The sequence below is a fragment of the Chiroxiphia lanceolata genome, chromosome 2 (genome assembly GCF_009829145.1).
Source record: "Chiroxiphia lanceolata isolate bChiLan1 chromosome 2, bChiLan1.pri, whole genome shotgun sequence".
Lineage (NCBI taxonomy): Eukaryota > Metazoa > Chordata > Aves > Passeriformes > Pipridae > Chiroxiphia > Chiroxiphia lanceolata.
Genome location: NC_045638.1, coordinates 85,662,529 through 85,684,097, shown reverse-complemented (window position 1 = coordinate 85,684,097; position 21,569 = coordinate 85,662,529). Strand labels below are relative to the sequence as shown.

Here is a 21,569-nt window from a genome sequence, read left to right as displayed (position 1 = left end):
CCTGAGAGCTGGCTAGATAAAGGACCCTCTTTAGTCGTTTCCCCATGGGCTGAGCTTTGCCTCTGATGAAAAGTCTGAAGTCTAGATCCCTCCAGCAGCAGGAGGCACACAGTTGTTGCCCATTGGTGTCCATTTGTATCTCTAGATTGCTTACTAAAAAGTGAATTGAGAGTGATGCTATTGGGCTTTTTCAGATTAATGTGAAGAGCTATTCCCAGGAGAGATCATGTTCTTTACAAGTGTGTCATGTGTCCCTAATCCAGCTTGGGAACTGGCTTTATTTCACCATAGTTATATATCAAAATAGAAGTGTGTCTGCTTTGTGATTCACTGCCTAAGTCCCTATTTGTTAACTTTTGATCTTGTTTTAAGCCTATCAGTATCAGGTCTATGTGCCTTGCAATGGCATACAGCTTGTTCAGGATGTTATTATAATTACGGTGCTACCACAAAACACTGATTCATATCTGCACTGTTTACAGGCCTCTGACAATGCTGTTAGTTCAGCACATAATTTAGCAGTAAGTTAATAAAGAGGCATTCACCCTATTTGGCAAAACATGCTTGCTTTGCAGACAGTCATAAATTAAATCATGATTTATTGACTGCTCACTCTGTCCTGGTTTGTGTTAGGAAGTTTGATCTTATTAACTCTGTTTGTCTGTGTATCTGTATCATTTTTTGAGCTACCATGGAATTAAAAAAAAAGAATTACCAGAGGGGATCTACATGAAAAAAGGCAGGTCGCAAAATCAAAATCTGATTTTCCTATATTATTTTCAAAGTTGAACATGTCTTACCATAGCTCATGTTTTAAATTAACAACTTATATATCTTTTCATCAATGGAATATGTGATCATGTAATTTTGTTCTCCATTGCCTGCACTGCATCACTTTTCTTTGGCCCAATCCTTCTTTTCTCTTCTTTTCCTATTTGAAGTTTGCATTGCTTGTTCAGTATTGCGGATCCCCAGTGTGTCTCTGAATTTGATTATACTTTATTATTTATCATTATTTATATTATGCTTTTCCTATTTTGAAAATAATTTGGTAGGCTGTAGCAATTCTTATATGTGATGCAAAAAAGGAAAGGGAAATTATGTTTTAACAGCTAAATTGTCAGGTAAAGAGAATAGAATTTAATGAGTGAAAAAGTTACTTCTCTGGCTTGTGGTATTTGAAACTGATGAATTTTCAGGACCTCTTTATAGACATCAGTGATGGACATTTTTATAGAAGTTTCCTTTTGTAACACAAAGGATCAGTTTCTTCCCCCGTATGTTTCTGAGCTGCTTTTCACTAATTGAATTCTACAGCTTCTGAATAACACTTAAGCAAAGTAGTATGATACTAGGACTTTAGGTTATGTAATACTCATTGCACTAGAGATTCCATGCAATGGTACTGAACTGATTAAGAGGTCTCTCTCCCAAGAGTTCCTTTATTATCCGTTCTGCCTGAAACTACAGTCACCCCAGAGTGCTGCAGCAGCAGAACAGCACCATGCAGCCAAATACAAGTGATTATTTCATCAACATTTCTACACTGATACTGCAGTTGTGAGTTTAAATAGCTCAGTGACAATTCATCTGGAGTAAGAAGCCGTCTGCGGTTACATACGTTAGAAATCATGAGCTCTCTGTGAAGTCAGTGTTAGTCAAGGGAAAAATGTTTCTCATCTGTTCTTGTACTCGACAGGTGTTACTGAAATTTTCATTTATTTCAATTTCCACAAAACCTGAAAATAAGATTTTAGGTAAAAAAGTAACTGACTTAGGTTATCATCAAAAAAAAAGTTCCTTTTAACCATCAAAGATCTGATTCTAAAACTTTTAAGAAAAAACTTGGTCATCGTTTTGCTTCTGACAGGCAAAACAACTAGTACACTGTGAGACAGTTCATACGCTGTCAAAACTCTTGGCTGTGGTTTGTATAAACACTTTGAACTTTCAGCTTTTGGCCAAATCATGTTTCCTGACAGTATCTCATCATTGTTGTCACATTCCTTACTCCACTTTTAGTGCAGCTGTTATAGTAGGGGTTCTAAATTTATTTCCCCACAGCATGTGAGTTTCAATAGCAAGCTTGGAAGACGTAGGAATACTTTGTTTCAGTATGCTGCTTATGCCATGCCATCCTGTGTGTTACTCAGAATCATAACAAACAAAAAACAAGCTTTGGGTTTTTTTCTACCTACCTATTTGCACTCTACTCTGAGTTGCAGCTACACTGTATGTAGCCTAATGGTATTGATGCTCTGAAGCTGGTGAAGTTTCTTACTGAACTCGAACGACGTGTTTTCTCCTCCCCCATTCTCTTTTAGGCTATACCTATGTTGGGAATAGCTATCCCAGTCACATCAGAGCGGGAAGGAGGGTTTTCTGCTTGTTGGTGCAAGTGCTGGGGTGGCAGTGCTGCTTCATTTTGTGCTCAACTTGCTGGGCCTGATCTTTGGAAATGCTTTTCTTCTTTTATGCTCAAGTTTCCCCATTTGTAAAATGGATACAGTGATCATTATCTTTGCCTCACGGGGGTTGTTGTGAAGCTGTAACGAGTTCATATTTGCAAAGCCCTTTGAGAGCCACAGATGAAAAGTACTTGTAAAAATCCTGAACCTTGAATTGCCTCCTGGGTTATCTGTTGTAACTGGTTTTCCTGCACAAACCTGAACGCGGTACAGAGAGTGCTGGTGTCAGCTGGGAGAAATTTAACCAGGGTTGAGGAACAGCTGAGTAGTTCAGTGCCTTCAGCGGGCAAAGCACACCTTGGCCCTGAGTTAGAGCCTTGGCCATGCCCAGGCTGGACATGCACGGCCTGGCCTAGGCTGCTGCCATTCCGCTGGGCTCTGGGCCTCAAAGCTCCCCATGGCGCCAAGTCCAGTTGAACCGGAGGGCTCCGAGGGTAAGTCAGGGCTGCGAAGCCGGAGCTGTCCCTGCCCTCCACCACGCCTACAGCGCCTGGCCTGGGGCACTTTCCAGTACCTGCCAAGCAGCCCTGCAGCTGGGAGGAGCTTGGCTGCTTCCTGATGCCCTCATTCATCCCAGGCTTCACAGATATTTGTTTTCTTTCCCTTTGCTTTATCCCAACACCTTCCTCTCACAACACCCCACAGCTACCTACACCTCCTTCTGCTCATTCTTCACCTTTCCACTGTTCCACTTGGGCTTCAGCCATTGACAGGCAGACATGACTCCTTGTCCTGTGAGCAGCAGTTTTCGTTCTGGACTCCATTAGAGGCTGCCAGAGCCACCCGGATCAAGCCAAGCAGAGGCTGGATGCACTGGGAGTTCTAGCACTCGGTTGCTAGTGGGAGTAGTTTCCAAAGGAAAGCATCGTTCATGGCAGTGGCAGGAGACAAGACACAGAGAGACTGAGGATAACTTGGGAGTTAGAGAACGGACGGAGGAATGGAAAAATGTGGTAAGAACCAAAGATACCAAAGATGAGAAATGAGCTGAATGAGAAATGCAGAGGGAGAAGAAATGCAGGGTGGGAGAATATTTTGGGAGAGGGGGAGAGAAAAAGGAAATAGTAGTTCCTATAGATCTTGCAAGATGTTAATAAAGAAAATTTGGCACAAGTTTAAGTCTGCTTCAGGGAAGGCTTGTGGAGCCACTGCTGGCCACAGCATCCTGCTCACTCTCCACGTTCCCCCTCCCTCTCTTCCCTGTCTGCTTCCTTAGCTGTCCCCTTGCTGTCATTAACTTGCCATTGAACACAGACATTTAAACACAGCCATGGGCTGGCCAGAGCTGCCAAGTGGGCAGTGGCTGAGCAGTTTGGGCAGTGGCTGATGAGGCATTCAGGCAGTGGCTGCCAGCTGGGCAGTGGCTGCAGGTGTTACCTGGTGGAGCTGCTAGCCTGAGTCACCTTGCTCCTGTGTCTGTGCTGCACTATTGCAAATCTTTTGCTTTTAGTAAAGTCATCCTTGATTTCCAGTAAGCTGATGGGAATCAGGTCTGCTAAGTACAAAATGGTCTGTGTTTGGAGAATTGTTTTGGTTTGTCTTTTAAACTTGGGTCCCTGGTTCATTCCCAGTCTGGCAACTTTACCTTGACATGTGTTTGTGTATCATGGTTCCTCGACTCTGTTTAAAGAGGATGTGAGTTATGCAGGGAACATTTTAAAAGCAGTAATCTGTGATGTGAAAGATCATAAACTCTGTACAAAATTACCACAGGTGTGGCTTACCTGGCAAAAGAGTTAATTTGCCTTGAGTTATTCTGGCCAAGCAATTACTGAAAGCTTGATGGCACAGAAAATAATTTCATTATAAATGATTTAGAACAGCTGTACCTCCAAAACATTAAACAGTGACAGGATATAATTCTGCTTTCAGGATGTTTGTTATAAAGGAAAATAAATAATAAAAGAAGAGGTCCTCCTGTTGTAGATGTATTTATACTTGGCTTTTATTCTAGAAGTTTATGCTTGAGTCTGTGTGCAGATTAAATGTCTGTCAGCTGCTCTTCCTTCTGCCCCATAGAGCTACACCCTATGAGATGAACTACCATTAATTAATAAGTATTTACCATACTCAAAGTGTGCACAAGGAGATGTGGCTTTTCTGGGAGGCATTAAACCGAGTGGGCTTTAGCTTCTCCTTGCTGCATTGGGTTTGTCTGTGAAGCATCCTTAACCTCTCTGTTTTAATCAGACAGAGAAAGAATGGCACTCCTTTGTAGTGTTGTTGCCTCAGCCTTCAAGTAGATATGCGCAAAATTTTATTTGCTTGGTTTTTTGTGGGCTTTTTTTGGTTTTATTTGTTTGGTTCGTTTGATTTTTTTGGTTTTGTTTTCAAAAGTTAGGATATAGAGAATTACATTTGAAGCTGATTTGGAATTTACTGACATTTTTAGCTCCTGAATATTATTGACTATTTCGCATTCTGTTCTACTGAGTAAATTTTAAGTAATACCAAGTCAATACCTAACCAAATTTTAAAACTAATACTGATTTAGAAATCAATAATATGACACTATTATTATAATTAACATTATAATAATAATTGTTATTATTATTTGAAGCTGAAGTTTCTTAAATTATGTGAATGTTCACTGCATGGTATTAGTTTTAAAATTTTGGTAACAAATTCATTCCTATAGCTAAAAATTGTCATGATTAATGCCTTACCAGGTTAGGGGGTTTTGTGGGGTTTTTTGTAATCAATGATTTAAAATACAAATGTTTAGTGCATTTGGCAGTAGTACATTTTTAAAAGTTTTCAGTGTATGTGTCAATATATTTAAATGATACTGTTTCTTTATTTGGCTTGTAATAATTTAAATAACCTATCTTTTAAGTCTCTTGCCCTTGTGATCATTTCTCAATGGAGTGCTGGCTGCATCACTGCATAAATTTTGCTATCTACAAATTTCAGGTCTAAAAAGACTTCTGGATATTAACTAAAGCCAAGCAAACATATTTTGATACAAAATTAGGTCCAAATTGCTTTTAAATGACAAAGAGAAAAGAGTAAAAAAAGCAGTGTCAAAATCAGCTTTCAGCTCACCTCTGAAGGGAAACCTGCATTCTCCATCCTTCACTCTCTGGGGAACATGAGGCAGCAGCTTCCAGAGGAGTTATCAGACCACTAAACTAGAGGGGCCATGCAATCACTGTATTTTATTCTTTCCTCTCAAAAGTTGTTTCACTTCTTCAAAGATAAGTAAAGGTTACTTGGGCCAGAGCAACCTTGCAGGGAGCGCGGTGTTTTGAAAGCCAGGTAGAGGCTGTGGACCAGGGTCTCCTCTTCATGGGTGCCCTGAGAACTGTTCAGCAGCAATCTTACACGCTCCTGCATAAGTGACTATTGTTGTTACAATTTATCACATAGAATCAATGAATGGTTTGGGTTGGAAGGGACTTTAAAGATCATCTAGTTCCAACTCCCTGTCATGGGCAGGGACACCTTCTAGCCCAGGTTGCTCAGGGCCTCATCCAACCTGGCCTTGAACTTCTCTGGACAACCTGTGAAAGTGTCTCATCATCCTCACAGTAAAGAATTTCTTTCCATATCTGATCTAAGTATACCGTCTTTCAGTTTAAAGCCATTACTCTCTGGCCTGTGACTATGTGCCCTTGTAAATTTCTGTAATATATGTAAAGGTTTCATCGAGTCAAAGTAACAGGCAGAATTTCTGTCTAGTCTTGTGATTGAGGATGCTCTTGTAATGGGATAGTATGACTGCAATTTAAGAAGAGCATTACATTATACAAAGTGCAACAGATTCAGTAATGGAAACAGAGGCAGTGAAAGTCTTCTTCTGGGAGATGATATTGAAGACAGCAGATTGTTTTGATTTTTGTTTCTCTGGCTATCTGATCTTTTAATTTATTCAATTTTATTTTCATTTGAAGCTTCTTAGAATGAAATTTATTTTTGGCTTGACTGGAAAACTTATTCAGCATAAACCAATGTCATTTTTGCAAAGTAAAAAGCATAATAAAAACTAACTTTGACCTGAACTGCATTTTATTTCAGAGTTCAGTTGTAAATCTGTAGGTGTTACAGCCAAGAGGCATTCAGATATATAGAAAGATGGATGGTGGTGTGTCCATCTCTGAAATTAAGTTAGTGTTACCGGTAGTTCAGCTGTATGCCTTTGGCCTGAAGAGTTTGTCTAGCAGGGCCATTTGTGATGAAAAATCAGGTGTGAGATGCAGGAGATTATGTCCTGTTTCCTAACTACAGGAGAGAAACAGAATGACCAGGGAGCTAAGTTTGCTTTCCTAACAAAGGTATTTGAGGACATCAAATGAAACTAATAAGCATCAGGTTGAATTAATCATAAGGAGAATTATTTAGTTGGTTACAAAGCTGTGAGATTCCTTGACAGAGAACACTCTGAATGTTGAAACTTTACGTGAGTTTATGTGAGTTTTGATAACAGTTAAATTTGTTTAAGAGTCTACCTATTAAATTAAAAAAAAAAAAAGTATTTCTGGCTCAGGAAAGTGAGTCAGCTGAAAATGTATTCTGGGTAAAAATTATGCTAATGTTTTCCTTTGCAATCCGGTAAAGGCCACTGTTGGAAAGAAGTCACAGGCTAGATGGAACCCTGGTTTGGATTATCTCTTCATACAGCTTTTATCTTTTAGGTGAGCAAACACCTTACTCTACATATTTTAGCTCCGAGCTTCCCTACAGCATGATAATTCTGGGAACAGGGGCAGCAGTGTTTCCATTGGGCCAAGGGCTGAATCTCTGGGTGAACCACTGGGCCCTTGGTAGGGATGTGGTCAGTGGGTTCAACTGGGCGGCTCCAGTGCAAGCCTCCTTGATGGCTGTCTTGCCTTGCTGCCTCGGTGTGTGCCTGCAGCAATCCTGCTGCCAGGGGCCAAGGTTTTAATCTATTGGATAGGTTTTTGCACCAAAGGGTGGTGACTGCTCTCCTTTCTATTTCTGTTCAGATTGGTAGCCATTAATGGTCCCCTCTTGAAATCAATCACTGCATGGCAGGATGTGAAGGAGCTCAAGGTAGTGCTAAATGAGCTCAGCGTTGCAAAGCTGCATTAATGTGTCTATTTTCCTGTGGTAATTGCCTGTACACACATGGAAGATATTGATTTGTGTGGATTTCCACTCTAGATCTACTCTGTCAGTGACTGAGCTGGTTTGGATGTCTATGCATGGGATTTCACTGCAGCAGTTTTGATGTAATATAAGCTGGTTTTGGAGTCAGATTCTCTTGGATTGTAGATATGAGCTTGGTGGGTATTTTCAGCCAAGAGGTGCATATATACACTCCCAAAGACTCCCTGGGATAAAGGTATACTACCTAAAAGGATAAAAGGGTCTGTTCAGTGTGGCAGAAAGGGTTAACTGAGGGTTAGCCCTTTGCCCCAGCTTTGTCCAGGAAGTTCTCACAAATAGTGTAGAATGCAGAAAGGATCCAAAGTATTTTAAACAATAAATAAAATGATTTTTAGCCAAGTTTGTGTCTGAAGCCTTACATCTGAGTTTAAGACCTTTAAGAAAAAAAAAAACGGGGGGGGGGGAGAAAAAAAAGGAAATGCTGATACATCCTCTATTGAAACTATATGAATAGGAACATATTCAAGTTTCTAAATATATTTTCTTCTAAGAGTCTCAGGGCTGCAGGGACTTTTCCATTCCTAATTATATAGTGCGGTATGCTGTCTGTTTCTGACTTACAACTTCAAAAATAGAACTTAGAGTCATAAATGAATGAAACACAAGGAGAGGGATAAAGAGACGCCATGTATGATAAGAAGCTGCTCTGCTAATATTTTTACTGATGTTGTATCCAGTCATTTGTGTTTCAAAATGCAATGACTGTTATGCAGACCCTTTAATACGCTGACATTTCATTAAGAGGGCTGTTAAAAAAAAAATCCATGGGTAACTAAAGCAGTAGAAAGGGACAATCAATGTAGATGTCTTATGACAGTTCAGTAGCTGTGCTGGTTCTATCTCAGGTCTTAGCAAGGTCATGTCTTTAACAGGGTATGGAAACAGTCATTTCAGACAATAACGCGTTCTGAAATTCATAAGTATTTTCTGAAATCTGATTTATTCCCTGACAATTTGGGCTCCAGTCTCTGTTCTGGAAGTGAAATAAAGCTCGAAGTCTGCTGGTGGCACACCTGCAAATCACACTGTTGTGACCTATAGCCCTCCTTGTTGTGATCTCAAATTTTTGACTCCAAAACCATTACTCCACTCCTGGTATACAAAGGAGGAATTTCATTTCTACTTTTTGATTTCTTATGCAACTTTCTGAAGGACAAGGACCAGGACTTAGTGCTAGTGTGTCCCCACATATGGGAATAGGAAAAGTGACTAAGACTACACCAGTCTAGAGGAAGTGAGCTGGATCCACATAGGCAGGCTTTTTCTGATGCTTTCTTCACATTCTGCCGTTTAGGCAGGAATGATTAGGATCAGATTCTAAGCTAATCAGCATCTGATTAGAAGGATCAACTGTCCCTGGAAGGATAAGTGGCTATTTTCTATGCCAAAAATACTGAAAAAATTCAAAGGAGTGAACTGTGTGGATAACTAACACAATTTCAAGTCACTCTCCTAAACCTTATGCTGGCAGCTGTGGGCTAAAGGCTGGTGGTATGCTAAAGGGCGGACTGGGTGATTTCCACTATGTTGTAGTAAAGTCTGCACATGTACTTAAATGGAAAATATTTATAAGACTTTTTTATTTCAGTCTCTGGGTTGAAAATCATTCCAGTTGCTGCTATGAGTTGTGAGGCTGCAGAAGTACTGTGCTAGGCTTAAGTGAGCACACCCTGCTTTTCAGCAAGGCTGCTTAGCTCAGTCATGTGCCAACCTTCAGGCTCCAAGAGATCAATACACTGAAAGTGGTTTGCCAGTGCCGGATGGGAAAGCATCTGCCTGGGTGTATTTACTTACAGAAATGCTGTGCAAGAGGTTATTTCCCATCTTTGTGCACACACACAGACACACACAGAGCAACCTTTGTGCATGGTTGAGGTGTTTGCATTTCAACTCTCGCTTCTGAAGACTGGTTGCAAGGAAAAGGCAGGGAGTTGCTTTGGCTGGTTATCCATTATTTATGCTGAATATGCCTACAGGCTGCAATGAGGGTTAGTCCCTGTTTGAGATGAGCCAAGAAGGTGTAGAGACTCCTCTGGAAAGTTTATTTAGACTGCAAACAGGATACAAAGGAAGTGGGATGGAGGTGGAGTTTTAATCCTCCATTTGTAGATTGTGAAAGAAAGAACCTGCCGAAGGTTGCACACGAAGAATTGGGGTCCCACCAGGCCAGCATTATTGAGGAAAAGGTTATATTTTATTCAATTTATTTCTTTGTAATAGGTTAATGCCATTTGATTCAGAGGCTTGAAGTGTTTCTCTCAAAAATGAAACATGGTTTTGGTCCTTATTTACTTTCCTTGGAACTAAAGATAATTCTGTTCCTGTTAGAAGCATAGGTTAGATTCAATACTTCAAATAGTGCCTTCATGTTAAATATAGTTGGGTTACCATTTTGCTGCACCAATATTTGCACTTATTTTTAAATCAAAATCACTTCTAGAGTTTCAGATTTTTGTGAAGTTCAGCTCTATTTCTGCTGTGTAAATCATAAATTAATACACCCTTCCCTCCCAAGCATAACTTTTATCAAGTAGTATTTTCAGCTAGCAACTATTCAATGTGATATATGGAATTTCATTATAAACAACATACATGTCAAATTTTGAATTAAGATTGGCTGTTACCTTCATCAGACATTTTTATAAGAACTACCTCCTCTCTAGCTTCCAGAACTAGACAGGAATTTTCTTCAAGTAATAATTTTTATCTCTTTATTTTTAAAATAGACCTAGCAATAGTTTTATACCACTTTAGTATAAAATTTCAATGTCAGATAGGGATCTGAAGGTATATGTAAATTTGGTACAGAAATTGGGCATGTGTCTAAGGATCATTACACGTAAGGAAACAGTATGCCATAAACTACATACATATCACTGGCATTTAGTTTTGGCTATATATTTTGTAATCATAAAGATAGTTCTGAAGACTGATGTAGTAAATGGGAGATCCTTTATTCTGAACTCTTAGTGGCAATTAAAAAAAAAAAAGGTATTATTCCTCTTGGAAAGAAGTTGTATGGGCCAGTATCAATAATTACATTTTTTACCCCATATGCTGTAAGTTTTACTTACTATGGGATAGGAAGGGTGTGTATAGAATCTAAAAGAAAAGCCCACACCAAAACCAAAGTAGGGGAGAGAGAGTCAGCCTTCCCTAACTAATAGACTAGACATATTCTATTAGGGTCAGTTAATATAATTATTTGCTGATCTCTTGAAGAAAAGATAATAATCAGTCCTTTCAGCTTGTCACCTAGAATCATGTATTCCTGCTTAAAGTGCTGTGTTCTTACAAGTTCTGGAAGAAAGAAAGCAACAACACTTTTATAGGGAAACTTTGGCTAAAAAGGTTAGGCAAAGTTGGAGCAAAGGAATAGAGGGCAAGTTTAGTGCTTTTTTGTCTTACTTTTATAGTCTACCTGATACCTCTATGCTGATATATGAAAGTATATATCTACCTGATATATTCCATAGCTTTGCACTCATTCTCCCACAATAACTATTTTTACCTTGATTTCTAAGATGTTATTAAAGAGCAAATAAAGTCCATATCAATTTCAGCTTTTCTGAGAAGACAACTAAAAAAAACCCACTTAACTTTGATTAGAAAGAATCTATTATGTTGGCCATTCAACTATAGGAGGCATGGTAACTCTACTTGTGAAAAACGGGATTGTCCTGTTAATACCAGCTAGCCAGGAGGTGTCTAGGTCATAGCTAAGAACTGTGGATTACTACAGGATTTAGTGTCATGATGTTGACCCACAGAGTACAGATTACTCCCTTGTTCTTGAGTCTATAGTTGTTCCAACTAGCTCTGCTATAAACTGCAAGTGGGGTAGTGTGTGTTGACAGAACCATTTGGTCTTCTGGGGCTCTTAGCTGCCATACTGTGCTGCTTTGGGTTTCCCTTCAGGGCACCATATTGCACATAACAAGTGAACAGAATGATCATTACCAGTTGTCACCTACTATATGTCCAATGAGTGCCTAAGGATTGTACTCGTCTTCTTTACTTACAACTTGACTGAAGAAATTATCAGCTTCTCAAGGATATCTGCACAATTTCTTGAAAACAGTAAAAGTGAAACTCAAATGAAGATAGTCAAGTTTTTCCTTAATCCAAGCCCTTATTTCCTTTGAAGATAGCAATAACTATCCATAAACCTCTGAGTTCCTGACCTTCCTCCTTTACAAACAAAGTATCTCTCATATTTCTTCTATCAGTTGTAACTACTTTGGCATTATTATTGCATGTATTCTGTATTTTACAAGTTAGGGTCCTTCATATCTAATTTATACTACAAAAGTCTTGTAGAACATGTCCATTTTGTTAAAGAACTTGGATGACTCAGCGAGCAATGTGAAGAGCTGCTTAACTTATTTTTAATTAGGTTGTTACCTTCACTGGGGATTCTGCAGACTTGAATATGCATAATATTTGACAGCAGCCCTGAGAAGAATGACTTGGGGATATTGATAGGTGAGGAGCTTGAAATGACCTGATAATGTGTACTCAGCTCAGAAAGCCAGCTGTGTCTTGGGCTGCATCAAAAGCAGTGTGACCAGCAGGTCAAGGGAGGTGATTCTGCCCCTCTACTCTGCTCTTGGGAGACTCCACCTGGAGTGCTGCGTCCTGCTCTCAGACCTCTAATAAAATAAATATTGGAGTGAGTCCAGAGGAGGGCCAAAAGGATGTATGAGATCCCTTCCAGCCCAAACCTTTATATGATTATATGACAATACAGTTTGTATTGGCAAAACTATAAGGATCTCTTCTGTTAGACTTGCGTAGTACTGTCTTGGATTATGAAGTAGATCTTCTCCTTGGCACAAGTCTGTAACCACCGGAAATTAACTTCTACTTGTAGGGTAGAGGCCTTAGGAAGATTCTGAGATAAATGGGAAAAGGAAACATTAAAATAAAGTTTTGCCATATGAATATAAAGCCAGGAAAATACATTGGAGAGCTGTTTGGAAGGGCAGAAGAATAATTTTATCCCTAAGTAAGAATTTTCTTTAACTGGATTTACTGACTTCTTTTGCTATTATTATTATTTTATGTTTATGTTGTTGCAGCATTTATAGTTCACTAAAAGAGCAGAGTTCTGACAGAGTGGGAACTGTACTGTGAAAGTTTAAATGGAAGGAAAAAGTATCCTAAGCCCATGGTTGCAGACTTCTGCCTTTAGATAATAATAACTATACTATTTTCCATGAAAACCTTCTGCATAGATTTAAGAAGAAAAATATGCCATCATAGTCTGTGTGTTGAGATATTTCTTCATCTTTCTTGTTTTACTCTCTTTTCTAAAGTTGTCTCTTTTTCAGTGAATAATGATTTGTTTTTATCTTCCTCATGCACTTTGTTTCTAATTTTAAAAAATATTCATATGTTTCTAGATTAGTAATAATCACATAATAATTTAGCTATTATGGTTAAGGTTAGAGTCATCTCACCAGCCTAAGTTATTTCTTTTCATTGCACCATGGGCCTGCATTTTAGAACGCTGAATATTCTCAAAGAATATTTGTAGACCTCTGAGATCATTGTATTTTCTTGATCTAATACTGGGTCAGTATACTGTACAAACATGGTGTTCTTTAAAGCCCTCAGAACTCTATAGGCAGGTATATGTATGTTCTTTAGTATTGTATTTATTTATTAAAACAAAAAACCTCATATTTTTATGAGGGAGGGAAAAAACCCTATATGTGTAGAAGGATGTAGAATCATAGCAATGTAGATTGGTTTGGATTGGAAGGGATCTTAAAGATCACCTAGTTCAGCATTCCCTGCCACGGGCAGTGACACCTTCCGCTAAACCAGGTTGCTCAAAGCCCAGTGCAACCTGGCCTTAAGCATTTCCAGGAACTGGACACCTACAGCTTCTCTAGACAACCTGTGCCAGTGCCTCACCACACTCATGGTGAAGAATTTCTTTCTAATATCTGATCTAAACTTACCCTTTTTCAGTTTAAAGTCATCTCCCCTTTGTCCTGTTACTACCTGCCCTTGTACAGACTCTAGGGAGGAGACACAAGTCTCCTTTAGCCTCTTTAGGTATTGAAGGCTACTCTAAGCTCTCCCTGGAGCCTTCACCAGGCTGAACAACCCCAACTCTCTCAGCCTGTCTCTATAGCAGAGGTGCTTCAGCTCTTCAGTCAAACTTTGTGTGAAAGTGTATCTACCACCGGATCGGCTTTGTATTCTCTAACTCCTGTATTCATCCTACACTAGAAGTATTAATCTGTGGTTTGGGGTTTTTTTGTTTTATTATTTGGGTAGTTGTTTGTTTGGGTTTGGGTTTTGCTTTTTGTTTGTTTTATTTATTTTTTTTTAAGGTAGTCTTACTGTTTCAAAGAAGAAGATAAGGCAAGATTTCTGTTGGGAGTGTAAATGTCCTTTTCCAAAGGGTCTTTGTTGTTCAATAAATGGAGATGTGTGTCTTACTGATTTTGGCAAGTTAATTTATGTTGTTTATTTAGTTCTCTGAAAGACATTCTTCTTCCTTTAACAGGGACCATCACTAGAGCATTTATGAGAGATTTTAAGTAGAAAGAGTTATCTACTAATATTACAATTTATCAATGCAGGACACAGAGTATATGAAATCAAAATAAATGTAATCCTCCTTTTTAGTGTTTTTATAATCTTTTACCACCTTTTCATCTTCATAACCATCCAATGAAAAGAATCATATATATAGTAATATTACTTCTTAAATGATCTTTCTGAGTGGAAAGCATGTATGAACACAAGCAGAATGTACTCATAATTTATTTACAAGAAAAAAGGCAATTTATGTTAGAGTGCTTATTAGTTTGAAAGACAAACCTCACAATTAAACATTTGGAAAATTAGTAGCTCTGGTACTGGGGGAAACCACCAAACCCGACCAATGAATGAAAATTGGAAACTTAGCAATATAGTACTTTCTCTTAGAAGGGAAGTATCAATTTTATGTCCTTTCCAAGTTTGACCAGTTTCAAATAATTGTGGTCTTTTTGTTGTTTTGATTTGGTTTTGTTTTAAATAGCAGTACAAGAACATGACAAAAATCCATCCTAAATTCTCAGGAGTTCTGGTAAACTTTTGGTAAAGCTTCATTCTCCCTCCATGTGCTAACCAGTTCAAGTATTCTTTTGTTTTAAAGAGTAACATTCAATGGTTTATTTTTTTATATAGAAACGTAGCATAAATGGAATACTTTTAGCAGCTCATATTTGCTTCACTGATTGTCCTTTCAGACATGCAGAACAACACATTCATTTACATATGCCTTTTTCTTCTGTACCCAAAATACTTAGGGGCATCTCACAATAAATGTACTGCACAAGAACAATAGAGTTTCAATTCATCTAGTTCTTTGGAATTTGCTCTTCTCGCTTTCGTTTGCACAGAAAAGATGACTCAGTAGATAAGTCATTAGCCTGCTGCTTTAGAGATGGATTTTACTGCTCTCAAGCTTTAGATTTCCTTTCCAACTAGGACAAATCTGTCAGATAAGGAGAACATAACTCCATCTAACCAGGACATTTTGAGGGTGATTATATGTTCATGTTCAGACAATGTAGTAAATGCTCGAAGTAAGGCTATGAGGGAATTTTACTAGTGTTCTGTGAAAAAAAAAAAGCTATTACCATACAGCAGGTCTTGTAGCCTTCAGTCAGTGTCGGAAACATAAAAAATGAAACTAAAATTACTTAGCATGAAGCATTCTCTTTTAATGTGTCTGCTTTTTGTAGGACAGCATTTTTACTTTGACAACTTGGAATTCTTTGTATTAAACCATGAGATTTCCTTAAGAGCAACCGCAGTGGTAATAACATGCAAACATGAGTGTTTTAAATCAATTATATTGTTTAGTAAAACTGTTTCAATGAAGTCTGTAAAGACAAGTTGTTTGTTACTCATTTCTATCACTCTAGTGGATCTAACCCCAATTTATGAAGGAGGATGGTAAGTGCGAGTGATGAGGTAGACTTCAGTTTGAATCAGGGATGTCTTTTGGAAGGACTAAGTGTTCTATTTCTGTCTCATTGCTTATGAAGCATATTGCATTAAGTCTGGCAGATTTCCCGATGAAGTATTCTTCATTTTACAGCACTACTGACAAAACTCTGTTCTGTCCAAAGTAACGGCTGAAGCATTGAGTATATTTGTTTTTCTTGTAGGGTCAACGATTGCATCTTGCGAGTGAACGAGGTTGATGTGTCTGAAGTCTCACACAGCAAAGCTGTGGAGGCCCTAAAAGAGGCTGGCTCCATAGTACGATTGTATGTTCGTCGAAGAAGACCTATACTGGAGACCGTGGTAGAGATCAAGTTGTTCAAAGGACCAAAAGGTAATTAAGAAAATGAAAAGACATCCATTTCAAACTTGATGCTTAACATCTCTTGTAGCTTAAATTGCACCTGACCTTGTTGACCTCTCAAATACTGAAATGCAGTTAATTTTGGCTGGTAGAACTTGAATTCATGGTTACATGTCTCTTCCTGAAATATAAAGGAGTTCAAGGAGTTGCTTCATTTGATGTTTGCTTTAGAGATGGCTCCTGAAGAGGTGCAGAGATAGTATGCTTTACATTGGCAGCATGTATACTTCCTCTAAAATTCCACTACTGAAACATTTGACTTTCATTTAAGGTACTGTTGAACACAGAGTTTCTGAATTCTCCCTTTCTTCAGAAGGCTTTTTAGTTATCCAGCTTATCCTTTCTACCTTCATGACGGTTTCTTCTAGAGTTATCTTTGGAACATGAAGACAGGAATACTAACTTACCCAGATACATAGGAAAATTTTATTTTATCCTTCAACAAAATTATGTGGAAATCTAGCATGAAACCTTCAGTAGTCTAAATCGGTTTTATCACTTCCAGCAGAACCTTCTGGACACAGAAGAAAAGCCAAATTCCTTTCTAGAAGCATTAGTAAAAATTGTGAATATTCTATTTTTTGCTTTCTTTTTGCAAAAAAAAATTATTTACAGAAATGTTATTTTTTTAACAAGTTTAATTTTATTGTTTTCCTGCTTGTCATTTCCTTCTGGCATTTTTCTTTGTGGCTAATTTCCGGACAAAGAAAATGCATATTTTCACAGTACACGTGAATAGAATGAACAGCAGTATATTTTTGGGTCCATAATAACTATTTCATAAGCAGGTGTTTAATTAATGTATATATATGAAATGAAGAAACTCATGTCTCTTATTGTGTGTTATGCACATGAGGTTATTCTCTCTGTTTTATCTATAGTGAATAATCTATACCTTTTTGAATGTTTTCCCTTACCTGTCATGTCGTGAATATTACAGTATGATTCTACATAGCTTTTTTTTTTATACCAGTAATGGAGTATATTGAGATGTTTTGTTGAGATTGACTGCTCATAGTCAACAAAGATACGGCACTGCTTTCAGTATTGCACTGTGCCTCTTCTACATACACCACAGTTATTTGACACTGCAGTGTCATTATACTCTACTCTTGGAGGACAGTAAGATATATTTAAATATGCATCTGAGGGTAAATCCCCGAAAGTTTGTATTCTTGTGGTCAATTACAATGCTAAATTGTTTTTCTAATAGAAAAGCACATCTAATGGTATTTTGTACATGTATGAACTCAGAGTGGCAGGGCAGGCAGCATTTTTTTAAAGCTTTGGAATTTAATTCAGTGTGTGATATGATAGTCATTCTGAGTAACCTAAGGCTAAAGAAATTAAAATTAATATATCCTTTCTGATTGTGATGAAATACTAAAAATTATTCACCATAACCAAATTTTTGCTACATCGTAGAAACAGACAAGAGAGGCATTCATTATCTAATGATGGATTTGCGTCATGTTTGTTTTCCTTGTATGCCTGAAACTATTTCTATTTACACTTATTTTCATAAAACAGAATGGATATAAAAAAAATGCCTTTTATGACAAACTAAAGAAGCTTTCCTGCTTCCTGCTGCAAACATGATTTTGTAGCTATATTCCTATATAAAGTTTACTACAGATAAGTACTGAATTTTATTGTGAAGCTGATTTTTTTTTTTTTAATTTTCACTTCAATATTATAGAAATAAGTTATCTGGTAACCTGGAGGGAAAAAAAGCCAGAGTTTTTATCTTCATAATTCAGGCAGTGAGGAAACATGACTTTTTATGCTTTCTATATTCCACAGATAAAAAAGCAAAATTAAGAAAATAAATATTTTATAGATTGGATGAAAATCTTATCAATACTAATTTTAATATCTATAGCCATTTGCCTTTGATTTTTTTAAAATCTTCCATGAAAAATAAGCTATCTGTTGAGAAGCATCAAACTCCTAGAAGAAGCTGAGAATAAAATCTGTGACTCTTGGCTGTAGTCACTCCTGTGATGCTTATCTACTCATATTACAGGTGATTTATCTGTGAACTACTCTTCACACCATTACTATACTGTGTAAGAAACATCTAGTATTTATACAAACAGTGTTTCTTACTTCCCAGAGTGAAATTGAGATATTTTGGTGTTCAGAGCAGGACCTGAAAACTAGCATGGTAGTTTCCACACCATTCCCTCCTTCCTATTCAGAAAGTGAATGAAGACAGTAGGTCTGTTTTTCAGACAAGAAGGTTGTTCCATACCCACTTGGAGAAGCAAATCTTTTCAGTTCTTTTCCTGACTGTCTTTGTCCATAAAGGTTAGGGTTTTTTTAATAAAGGTTAGGGGTTTTTTAAATGGGCGTTAATTTTTCTAGCTAGCAACTACTATATAAAAGATATAGATTAATTTGGCAAATCTGTTTTGAACACAAGATGTTAAATACGCATTATGTGGCAATGGCTTTGGGCATATGACCGGGGGATGGTCATGGTAGTGTGTTGCCAAGGCATTCCTTCTGAATGCAGGTCCCTGTGCAGTTGTTCCTGTTGCTTTACAAAAATGCTGTCCTAGCAATTGTTTGATGTAGCATATGCGCTAAACCCTTTATTTTTTGAGCAGAAGAGGTAAACAAAGACACAAATTAGTTGCGTAATAGAAAAATCAAGGATTCAAACAGAACTGCAGCTATGTAGGCGTTTAAAGCTGATCATCCATCAATTTCCCACACCTGATTGATATCATTGGATGATGTCTATAGCCTGTGTTTTGAAGGTAATTGCTAACTGCCATCATCACAGGATCTTCCTCTCTTTCATGTGCTTGGAAGGTTGTCTTTTGTATGCCTCTTGTATGTCTCTTCAGTCAGGCATACAATTCACTGTATGGCTTTGTAAACCATTTAGTAGCAAAAAGTAGATGTTTTATTTCAGTCTCTCCCAGGGCACTGCAGGTTTTAGCAGCCAGTGTCTTTGCAGTGGCTGATGGCTGTAATAGAGGAGGATATTTCTGGCAGTCAGAAACGTAGGTAAACACAGAGGTTGTGTAATATTTTTTCTATCAATACCTAACTGATAATTTAAGGTCTGATATAATGTAGCAGAAGAAAAAAAATTCAGATTATAAGGATTCTTGTAACTATGGCAGTGTTGGATCACATAATAAATTTCTGACCTCAGTTCTACAGGAAATATGGTATCTTAAAAGACAACACAACTGCAGAAATTAAGTTCAAAGTACGTGAAGCAGAACAACTGGGTACCAGGAAACTTGAGGGGAGAAATGTCAGACTTAAAATACCCAAAAAAGGAACAATAAAAAGGACAGCTGATTCTGTCATCTGGATATTCTAGTGGCTTGAGTATAAAGTCATAGAGAAACAGGATTACTTTCCCACACCCTTCATGATAATGCAACAGTAACTATGATTACAATGTTTGAAATGTGTTGGAATTTTGCTGTGATGACTTGAACTCTCCTGTTGTTCACTGCATTTTAGCTGGAAAGGCTCTGGACAGAGTAGCAGCTATGTCACTTTTTTGCAAGCATGATTTTTGTTCATTCCAAATGAATTCATCCAGTAATACATTCTCATCAGGTTCACCCCATCCAGCTTTGAGCACTAAACAAAAAATATTTGGGGGCACTTATTTCTCTCTGTTTCTGCTCTCAGAATTGGGGCCATATCAAAACTTTTAATCCATTTGGAGTGTTATTATATTTTGGAGCTCTAAATTGGGTATTAATGTGTCTCTTAAGCCCTGTTCAGCCCAATTTTGTATCTCCCTCTGGATGGCTATTCTCCTTATCTTAATTTTCTTTTTAATTAGCCAAGACTAAGCTCCTAAACAAGACATCTCAATAAACTACTCAAAAATAAAATGAGGTTAATATAAAGGGCACAATGTTCATTTATTTTGAGAGTTATATATATCTGTCTAAATGTTAGATGAAGTCATTGGGCATAACCAGTTCCAGAGTTTCCATTTTATTGTTTTCTGTGCTGGACTGTAGCAGCTCTGCAGCACGTGGTAGATCTCCTTTTCACACAACTACTTTTTTTTATTCTTGATGACACTGACTAAAGTCACTGGCTGGTAATGAAGCTTTCTTACTACACTAAGAATCCGTTTATTTAAGTAGTGTATTTTTTAACCCTCTGATTAGTTATGCAATTTTCTTGAGAAGAGGCAGAGATTTTCGCCATCAGTATAAGGTATGATTTCACTGTAGATTTATCTTGAATTGTTCCTGAAATGTTCTCTAGTCCATTACTGTCTGTAGCTTCTGAGAGGTTCATAATTCTTATTCATAGAAGTAGACATATTTTAGTTTGGATTGATGACTTTATTGGAAAAATCTTGTGTTCTGTTGCCTAGATAGTATCCCAGCTTGCAGTGACAACTGAAACATTCAAAAAAGTAGAGTAGAATTATATGTATTTCAAAATGTCTGCTAAAAAAAGTGTTCAATTCAAAATAGCAGAACAGAGAGTTGTTTTTATTTAAAAAATCTTGCAACTGCTGCTCTCAGTGTGAGCTTTCAGATCTTACTGTTTGAAAACTGCTTGCAAGTGCTTGCTTCAGACTGGTCATGATATATATTTTTTTATTGATATAGCTATCACTTCTACTACTTTAGTGGTCTATTTTCTCTAATTTAAGAGACACTAAATACAGCCTAGTAATCTGTAGCATGTGGTAATAGGGGTTTTTATGGCAAGTTAGGCAGATAATTTCTTAATTTATGATTACTTGTAACCTTCAAAACATTTTTTATTTCATGCTAAAAAATGTTTTGTTAGGTCCAAAGTGTTTTAAACAAAATTGTTTTTTCACAGTTTGAACAGTACCTAAAACCCTTTCTTATGGTCTTTTGAGAATTTCAGTCTTATGATCTTACCAACTGTGAATTTACTTTTGTTTTTCAGTGTCCTCTTTTGTACTGTGAGCTTTATTGTGAATCCTGATCTAACTCTAACCCTAATCCTAACCCTAACCCTAAAACAGAGAAAAATGGGGCAACTTTAAAAAGAGAGCTGTATAAAATGAGGAAGCAGGCAAACTTTCTCAAACCTAGATTTAACAAACTATTTCAGTTAACTCAAATTTAAGTGTTTCACTTCATATTACTGTAACACTATCACTTACTACTGGTATAAATAGAAAACCACTACAATTGAAAGTAAATTACCATTTTTTGTTAAATGTCTTTGCTTGAAGGGACTCACATTTCATCCAATTAGCAGAAAGTGCTCCATCAAGCACTAATACATAATTTTCCAATTTTAAGATAGTGACTCAAAGCCATCATTTATATGTTAACATCACTAAAAAGCATGACTTCCCTGCAGGCTAGGATTGTCTAATGTAGGAATATGTGAGTATCTAATAGTTTATCGCATGAAAATTGTATTCTCTTGGAACTCATAAAATTAGAAAGTTCCATGATAGTGCTATTAAAGCCTTTGCTGGTTTTCAACAATATTTTGACACATTTGTATTGCCAGTGCCTGATGGGGAAGATTTGATAGGTTATGTCTGCACCTTCATATTTTGCAGACTGAGGACATTGTTCTTTAATTTAAGTGATGATATTTGC

General features: G+C 37.4%; 1 protein-coding gene across 23 annotated transcripts in view; it reads left to right on the top strand.

Moving 5' to 3' along the window:
- The window catches only part of DLG2 (discs large MAGUK scaffold protein 2), an 847,901-nt gene that overhangs the window by 520,650 nt on the left and 305,682 nt on the right, over positions 1-21,569 (top strand). For all 23 annotated transcript variants that reach the window (XM_032678105.1, XM_032678098.1, XM_032678102.1 and 20 more), the window contains one exon: positions 15,779-15,948. In XM_032678105.1, the coding sequence (XP_032533996.1) occupies positions 15,779-15,948 (170 nt within the window). The remainder of the gene's footprint in view (positions 1-15,778; positions 15,949-21,569) is intronic.